General features: G+C 43.9%; 1 gene segment (V, D, J or C); it reads left to right on the plus strand.

The window, feature by feature from the left end:
* The first annotated feature begins 3579 nt into the window (after positions 1-3579).
* On the plus strand, positions 3580-4427 carry LOC138987649 (T cell receptor beta variable 24-1-like). The segment is given in 3 exon segments: positions 3580-3643; positions 3793-3882; positions 4012-4427. Coding segments are annotated over 3 exon segments (540 nt in total).
* The last annotated feature ends 5193 nt before the right edge of the window (positions 4428-9620 follow it).

The raw sequence follows: 9620 nt of genomic DNA on the forward strand, positions 1-9620 counted from the left end.
AGAAAGCTGACCACCAAAGATTTGATGCTTTTGAACCATGGTGTTGGAGAAGACTTTTGAGAGTCCCTTGGACTGCAAGGAGATCCAACCAGTCCATCCTAAAGGAAATCAGTCCTGAATATTCATTGGAAGGACTGATGCTGATGCTGAAACTCCAATACTTTGGCCACCTGATGAGAAGAACTGACTCATTGGAAAAGACCCTGATGTTGGGAAAGATTGAAGGCAGGAGGAGAAGGGGATGACAGAGGATGAGATGGTTGGATGGCATCACTTGATGAACATGAGTTTGAGCAGGCTCTGGGAGTTGGTGATGGACAGGGATGCCTAGCATGCTGTAGTTCATGGGGTCACAAAGAGTCGGACACAACTGAGCAACTGAACTGAACTGAACTGAAATGGATGAGCACATGGAAAGAAATGAACTTTACTGGTACCTCATACCATAAACAGGAGAAGGCAATGGCAACCCACTCCAGTACTCTTGCCTGGGAAATCCCATGGACGGAGGAACCTGGTAGGCTACAGTCCATGGGGTCATGAAGAGTTGGACACAACTGAGTGACTTCACTTTCACTTTCATGCACTGGAGAAGGAAATGGCAACCCACTCCAGTATTCTTGCCTGGAGAATCCCAGGGATGGGGGAGCCTGGTGGGCTGCCATCTATGGGATTGCACAGAGTCAGACACAACTGATGTGACTTAGCAGCAGCATACCATAAACAAAAATAAATTTCAGATGGATCAGAGGCCTAAGTGTGAAGGCTAAAACTACAAATCTTCTAGAAGAAAGCTTAGGAAAATACCTTTGTGAGTTGAAGGTAAGCAAAAATATCTTATGATGGAAAGCAGGAACCAGTAGTAAAAAAAAAACCCTTTCTCCTTTGGCATCCTTTTTGCTAGAGGATGTTTGTTATACAGTTGAGTAATCACAAGTGAAGACCGTTTTCAGCATCCGTAGGATCACATTTATGGACACACAGCACACAGCCGGCAAAGAGCATGGTACATGGGTGAGAATGAGAGGTCCATGCTCTGAGAGCTCTGAAGATAAGTCAGAGGAAAAGTGGGTTACAGGTAAGATTTGAGAGTCATACGAACCACCCGGAGTAGGGGAAATATTGGTCTGTGCCACCAAGGATCCTCTTGGTTGCCCAGAAATAAGAGTGTCTTTTTCAGTTCCTTTCCCATCCAATGTATGTCTCTTCCATTCATTCTTCTGATCATAGTAACTCACTCCTCCTCAGACATAGATTCTGCCTCACCTCTGTCACGTGTAACTCCAAACTTCTCCTGTAGGACTCTGTTGGACCCGAGTCCCCTGTTCTCTCAACTGATGTCACTCCCAGTAATAGTTTATTTTTGCTTTTGTTGCTAAGTTGCTTCAGTCATGTCCAACTCTTTGCAACCCTACGGACTGTAGCCTTCCAGGCTCCTCTGTCTATGGGACGCTCTAGGCAAAAATGGTGGTTGTCATGCTCTCCTCCAGGGGATCTTCCTGACCCAGGGATCGAACCCACGTCTCTTATCTCTTGAATCGGCAGATTCTTTACCACTAGTGCCACCTAGGAAGTCTGATAGCAGGTTATATTCACCTCCTAAATCTCCATTCTGGTCAAATCACTGCCTACAGCAGGGGGCAGCAAAACATTAAGCTTAAGAATTGCAAATTAGGGCAATTATATTTTTCCCATTAAGGACAAACCAGAAGTGATCATCTTTATTACAATTACCCTGTTTGTTTTAACTGAACACCAGGATAAGAATTTACTGGAATGAATCCACTTTTCTGTTGGCATGATTAATGGAGAACTCTCTACCAGAAAGAGAGAGAAGGAAGATAACACTGGATGTGCACTGGGAATGGTGCACCAGCTGGGAAATGTGGTTGGGTGCTCCTAAATAAATCAGGAACTGTGCAAAATAACAAAAGAGAGAGAGAAGCAAATTGGGAATAAATGAGAGAGGCCATGAGTTGGTCATTATTATTATTTTATGCTAATTTAAAAACTTTTCCCCCCAGTCTTTCTATTTGGCTGCATCAAGTCTTAGGATCTTTATTGGCATAAGGACTCTCTAGCTGTGGTGCATGGGTTTAGTTGCTCCACAGCATGTGGGATCTTAGTTCCCAGACCAGGGTTTGAATCCTTGATCTATGCATTTGCAAGGCAGACTCAACCGCTGGACCACAAGAAAGTCCCCATGAGTTGGTAATTATTGAAGCCAGATAATGTGAGGATGAAATTAAAAGATGCTTGCTCCTTGGAAGAAAAGTTATGATAAACCTGGACAGCGTATTAAAAAGCAGAGACATTACTTTGCCAACAAAGGTCTGTAGAGTCAAAGCTATGGCTTTTCCAGCAGTCATGTGTGGATGTGAGAGTTGGACTATAAAGAAAGTTGAGCACTGAAGAGTTGATGCTTTTGAACTGTGGTATTGGAGAAGACTCTTGAGAGTCCCTTGGACTGCAAGGAGATCAAACCAATCAATCCTAAAGGAAATCAACCCTGAATATTCACTGGGAGGACTGATGCTGAAGCTGAAGCTCCAATACTTTGGCCACCTGATGTGAAGAACTGACTCATTGGAAAAGACCCTGATGCTGGGAAAGATTGAAGGCAGGAGGAGAAGGGGACAGCAGAGGATGAGATGGTTGGATGGTATCACCGACTCAAAGGACATGAGTTTGAGCAAACTCCAGGAGATAGTGAAGGACAGGGAAGCCTGGCATGCTGCAGCCCATGGGGTCGTAAAGAATGAGGCATGACTGAGCAACTGAAAAACATCAAATGTGGGGACATGGAAGTTCATTATATGATTACATCTACTTGGCATATGTTAGAAATTTTCATAACCAAAAGAAAAAACATTAGAAAGAAGGCTTGCCCAATGTGAGATGAAGTGGGATTGACTGTGATGGGATGCCATGATATATTCACAGATTGGGTGGAACCAGGACAAGCTCAAACAGCAAACACCATTTGTTTATTATGTCACAAAGGGCTTCAGATCATCATAGCTGAACTATGGCATTATTTGTAGTATGTTGTCTTAAAATCCTGAGCACTTGCCTCCTAAAATCAGGAACAATTTATGTTATGCTGAAATTCTCTCTCTTGAAGGAACCATTTACAGTTATTCAAAATATGAGTGAAGATATTAATATTTCTTTGAAATCTATGCCCATATTAAGTGACTATCTCCCTGCCATGCACGAATACTTGCAGTAAAGATACGTACCTTGAAAACATTGACCAGAAAAGCATCAGCCATTTAAAGAACTGTGGCAATTTGAAACAAAGTTATCACGTTGCCCTTCTTTTAAAAAAATTCTCAAACTTCACAGTGCATATATTCAAGTTGGAAAACTTATCTAGACCTGAGTTAGAAAAAAATAAATGCAGAAAAATAGAAAAGTTACGCAAACTTCCAGTGAGACTAGACTCCTTTTGTTTGAGAGGATTTTGAATGTTCTCTGTTGCCTAGCCAACTGGGAGGGTGATGGTTCCTTGAATGACTGAAATAGATAAGGTCTGAGAAGCAGAGACCTTGCTCTCTGACAGATGGCAGAGAAGAGGAAGGAGTAAAAATTTCAGCATCTGCTGATATGATATACAATAAGCCAAAGCACCACCTAAGAAGTAAGGGAGTGAAGAAGGTTAGGGCCTTGGGGGATGTGATGGGAAAGGGTGTGGCTGCATCTTTCTCTGAGACTTGCTAAGTTGGGAGGGGCAATGACTCTGCTGACAGAATCCTTACAATTTCCTATTTCCATGCCCTGTTCCCCCAGCACTCAAAGCTGAGACCATCTTCATCCTGCCTCTCCCCACCATCGGCTCCATGCTCCTCTGCTGTGTGATCTTCTGTCTCCTGGGAACGGGTGAGTTTGGGAAACACAGGAAACCCTTGCCTTAAATTTCCCGGGTCGTGGCTGAAGCTTCTCCCTTGAGATCATGGCAAGGCATCCCTTCCTAGGCTCTGCTCTAGTTTCTCTCTTGTTTCCTCACAGGCTCCATGGATACCGGTGTTACCCAGATCCCAAGAAATAGGATCGCAAACACAGGAAAGAGCACTGTACTGGAATGTTCTCAGACTAAGGACCATGAGTCCATGTACTGGTATCGACAAGATCCAGGACGGGGGCTCCGGCTGATCTACTCCTCCTACGGTATCGATGATATTAACAAAGGAGATGTCTCTGATGGGTACAATGTCTCTCGTAAGGAGGAGGCAAAATTCTCCCTCTACCTACAGCCTGCTACCCCCAACCAGACGGCCATTTACTTCTGTGCCAGCAATATTTGCACAGTGCTTCCTGGCCACCTGCTCTCTACACAGAAAGACCACTGTGTTTGCTTGGAAGGGCACACAGACTTCCTCGATGTGGGGTGTGGGTTCCTTAGAGGTTGTTTCTATGCTGTGTGAGCCCCAGTCTAAACTTAGGGCCACCTTGGGTCAGTGTCCCCAGGCCATGGGATGACTCCTAAACCCCAGCCTAGACTGATCCTACCTCCCCTGCCTACTGAACCTCTTTTTTTTTTTTCTAGTGGTAGTGGCCAGCCCAATACTGTCCTCCTGGGAGAATGAGCCTGAGCATTTGGGAACACCATCGTGATTTTTAATAAAAGCATTTCCTATTAGCTTTTCCACATTGTGGCTTTTAATGGTCCTTTGATGTCTGTCTCCACCTACCTTTCTGTATCCTCATCCACTCTGTTAAAGCTGACAGCCCCTTTATCCTGCCAGCCCTTTCTCATCCCATCCCTTCCAAGCCTACTCTTTAGGTCTGTAGTTGGTTGCCTTTATACCAAGAACAAACTGACTAACTCATTTTCTAAAACTTCATTCTAAGTAAATTTAATCACCATTAAATCTGACTCAGAAGATGAAGTTAGTCACTGGAGAATGTGATCTATAAAAGTTATTTTTCACCTACTGCCTGACACATGGATCTCTGCTGAGATCAATCTTAACCTGCAAGAGCAAATAGACTCACTTCATTTTCTGAATTTACTGAATTCCAAAATACTTGCCTGCTGTCCAGCATGGAGCCAAAGCTAGGAGCTTGGAGACTGCCCTTTCTCTCAGGACATTGGAAAAAACCCTGACTGCCCTGCGGGGAGGACCCTACTAGGAGCCAGTGAACTCTAGACACAAAAGTGCTTAATCAAAGGCTGCTAAGTATGATGCAAAAACCTGCCTGAGAATCAGGTCGAAGCCTTCCTTGAGGGGTTTGTCTTCTTAACTCATAAACCTCAATTATTTCCACAGAAGAATCCCAGGACCTGATAACAGTTCAGACACAAAGAGCCCAGTTTCTTTTGTTTTCTACCTGTCCTAATTGGGGGAAAACTCATAGTTCTTTGTTTCATTCTCCTTTATGACTTCTATCTCATCTGCTATCCCTTTAAAAAAGAAATCAGTTTTCTGTGGACTTTTGTTCCCAGCTTTTCTATGCACGCTTCTTCAGCAGTCTCATCTGTAATAATAATTTATCTTTATTTCATAAACTAACTGCTCAATTTGTCTACTGAACATTTTTAGTGGTAGATTTTCCTAGACTTTTCTTTTGCCCTCTTTCTTCCTCACTATAAATATTCATCCTTAACCTTCTCATGGGCTTCCCAGGCGGTGCAGGGGTAAAGAATCTGCCTGCAATGAAGAAGACCCAGGTTCAATCCCTGGGACAGGAAGATGCCCTAGAGAAAGGAATGGCTACCAACTCCAGTATTCTTGCCTTGAGAATTCCATGGACAGAGGAGCCTGAAGGGCTACAGTCCTTGGGGTCTCAAAGAGTTGGACACAACTGGGTGACTAACACTGAACCTTTCCATCCATGATCATGACAATTTCTTTCATAAGTTCCTAACTGGTAAATCCAACCTTCTACTGGCCACTTCCAGCTGGATGCTCCACAATTCAAAGTCAAGTAATTTATTGCTGAATTGGTTGCCTTTCCACCCCTACCTGCATCCATTCTGGCCCATGTATTGTATTTCTGTGTCAGTGATTGGAGCAGTGCCTCTGAGCTCCTCTTTTCCATTAGTCCTCACATTGCTTTGCTTGATAAATCTATTACTTCTATATGGCACATTGTCGTAGATTTGGTTTCCTGGAAAATGGACATTGCAGGGGGCATTAATATGCAGGAAAGTTATTAGAAAGTGACTTATGAGCCACATGGATGGAAGGAAGAAGGGGAAGTGGGGCTGGCTTGCAGCCTCAACAAAGGCCTAAGCTACATCCCCAGGGGGCTGGGAAGTTGTGTGACCGTAGAACTATCCAAAGTTAAGGTGAGGGGCCCATGTCTTAAGCTCATTTCCACGGCAGCCATGTCACTGGGATAGTGGCCCTGAGAAAAGGCATGCCCTCAGGGGAAGAGGTGCCTCTGTAGCCAAGACAATCCACAAGGAGGGTGTTCAGCCAGCAGTGCTCCTACAGATGGGGGAGAATGTCCTTCATGCCTGAAGGGGGAGACAGGAGACTATCACAGTCTCTGATACACACATTTATCGGATTCAGCTGCTCCTTTCCTCCCCCGTTGCTTCTATTTCATGCAGGCCTTTGTCGCCTGTGACTGGGGAGAAATACATCACCCTTCTCACCGCCCCACCAGCCTCTCCCTGTATCTGCTTTTCTTCCATCTCGGACATTCCCACCAGCCTGATTGGGTCTGTCATTCTTTACTTGGTGCACAAAGCCCTCTATAAATGAGTCTCTATCTAAAAATATAGCCAAGTCTTCCAAATCCACGCCAGCACTTACAGTCTAGTTCTACTGAAGGTTTTGTGTTTCCCTGAATAGGCCAAGCTGAATTGCACAGCTAATGGCACCCCACTCCAGTACTCTTGTCTGGAAAATCCCATGGACAGAGGAGCCTTGTAGGCTGCAGTCCATGGGGTTGCAAAGAGTCAGACACGACTGAGCAACTTCAAACACACACACACACACCTTTGCCAATACTCTCTCCTGTGTCTGAAATGGGTGATTACTTCTTGACCACTGGGCTCACTCCTGAACATCCTTTCATTCTGAGCTCAGAGGTTAGCTTATCCATAGAGGCTCTCCTGACTCCTACAAAGAAGTCTCAGCTCCTATCTATTTCAAAACTACCGTAGTCAGTGCATTCTTCCTTCATTCTTTCTATACTCGCTCTTCCCAAGACTCTATATTCTTCAGTTTCAGAGTCATGTCCCTCCAATTATGTATCCCTAGATTGAGTGTAATGTCTGACTTAATGAAGAAAAGATAGAAGAAAAGGAGGGAGGGAGGCAGGGAAGGAAAATAGACTCAAATATGTCTCAAGTAGTCTTCATGATTTTCTTCCAGGTAGTATGTTTTCTGAGTTCTGGCACATGTGTATTTAAGTGCTCCGCACCCCCTGACCTACCAGTCCTTTTAAGCAGAATTATATAAGAAGACAAAGAAGAGTGGAAAGTGAGAGAAGCTGGACCAAAAGTGTATAGAGACGTATGGGACAATTATGGCTGATGATTCCTGCATCCTCAAGTGTTGACATTTAGAAATTCTCAGCAGTTGCTGCAGAGACCTCCCTGGGTGTCTACTCAGCTGTTCAGTTGTGTCCAACTCTGCGACCTCATGGACTGTAGCCTGCCAGGCTTCTCTGTCCATGGAATTTTTTAGGCAGGAATCCTGGAGTGGGTTGCCATTTATACTCTAGGGGATCTTCCAGACCCAGGAATTAAACCCACATCTCTCGCATCTCTTGCATTGGCAGGCAGATTTTTTACCACTGAGCCACCTGGGAAGCCAGAGACTTCCTTAGCTATACCGGAAAGGTAAGTCATTCGTGAGTTATTCTTGGATTGAGAAACAAGGGATAGATGTTTTATCCCTGCCTTCAAGCATCCCTTCATTTGAGGACCTGAGCTTCTCTCATATCTACTCCCAACCCAACTCCTACCCCGTCATTCTTCCCTCGTTCTTTAATCACTTCTACTGTGAGACACAGATTTTACATCCAGTCGCTGCTGAGAACTTTTACCAACTCATCACTTATCCAAAAACCTTCTCACACTTGGAACAACCGAAAGTCTCTCTCCTTCCTGTTTCTTTAAAATTCATCAGAAAGAATCCTCCCAAGTCGTTAAGTATCTGTTCACCAATTCCACCTTATTTTCGGCAGGTGGCAGTAAATTTTCATTTATTTTTCTCTTGCTGGTGACTTTCTATTAAAGTAAAATCAACTTCAAAGTAAAAGCAAAGGATAAATGTCACTAATGATTTGAATGATAACTCTTGTCTTAAAGGAGCCCTTAATGGAACAAGAGGTTTGGTCAGGGTTTGGTCAGTTATAATTGTTATATTTCTTGAGGACGTATGAGAGACCTAGAGTGAGCAGGAGCCTATAGGTGTTACATACAATAAGTGAAGACTGAAGAGATGGTCCTCAAATTGTTGTTGTTGTTTAGTCTCTAAGTTTTGTCTTACTGTCTTGCAATCTCATGGACTGTAGTCTGCCAGGCTCCTCTGTCCATGGGATTTCCCAGGCAAGAATGCTAAAGTGGCTTGCCATTCCCTTCTCCAGGGGATCATCCCACCCCAGGGATCAAACCCATGTCTCTTGCATTGGTGGGAGGATTCTTTACCACTAAGCCACCTGGGAAGCCCTGATCCTCAAATAACGAATCCATAATAGTCAAAATCCAAAACCCCAGGTCAGCAGCCTCTATGCAAGAATTTTATTGAATGTCAGCTGCGTTTTCTAGTGAATTGGGGCAAAGGGAACAGACAAAGAGGGAAAAGATCCTGGGAATAACCTCTGTGACTCACAGTCAAAGCTAAAATTTTTTCTTGAGATGAAATGAAGAAAAGAGAGGAGAGGGGAGAGTGGTTTGGAAGCTGTTTACTGCAGCAGCACCCAGAATTTTTTAGCCAACATTACCAAAGTCTGTACTGGAAAAAACTGTGGATCTCAGTTTTCTGCTCTGGTGCAATTGACGATGCAGTTAAAAGAAAGATGAACCTAATATCATGAAGCCTAAGTTGAGAAAGTGGATGAAATCTGAACACCAAGTAGTGAGAAATGAGACAGAGAACAATGTGTGGTTATCACACAATAATAACAGCATATTTTCTGAGAACTCAGTGATGGCCAGTCACTGTTTTAAATGCTTCGTATGTATTGCCTCAATTAATCCTCACAACATGCTGTCCTGCATCATGTTTGACCGAGCCACTCTATTGCCTGAATGTTCTCTCTCAGTTTTGTAGACTTCTGACCAATTCATCCTTCCAAACTCATCTCAAACATCACTTCCTTTTCTAACCTCCCTAATTAGACAAAATCCTCCTATTATAAACTTTCAGAGCTTTGGTGTCCTCATCTACTTAGTTTGTAAAACAGGTGTGATTTAATGTTTCATCAAAAGAGTAGAGACTTAAGATAAGCCAAGCAGCTAGCCTGTTGTGGATGAGACAAGTGAACAAAAATATTAGTCTTCTGATGGGTAAAGGGATATACATGACAGCACGCTATCAACAGGATGTGGGGCCCAGAAATGCAGCAACATTGCCATCACAGTCTTGATGACTTCACCAATTGCTCATCCCACTTCCCCAGACCTGGGAGGCACTCTCCTGGCCCTGACTGCGGCA

The sequence above is a fragment of the Bos mutus genome, chromosome 4, assembly GCF_027580195.1.
Source record: "Bos mutus isolate GX-2022 chromosome 4, NWIPB_WYAK_1.1, whole genome shotgun sequence".
In the NCBI taxonomy this organism is placed as follows: domain Eukaryota; kingdom Metazoa; phylum Chordata; class Mammalia; order Artiodactyla; family Bovidae; genus Bos; species Bos mutus.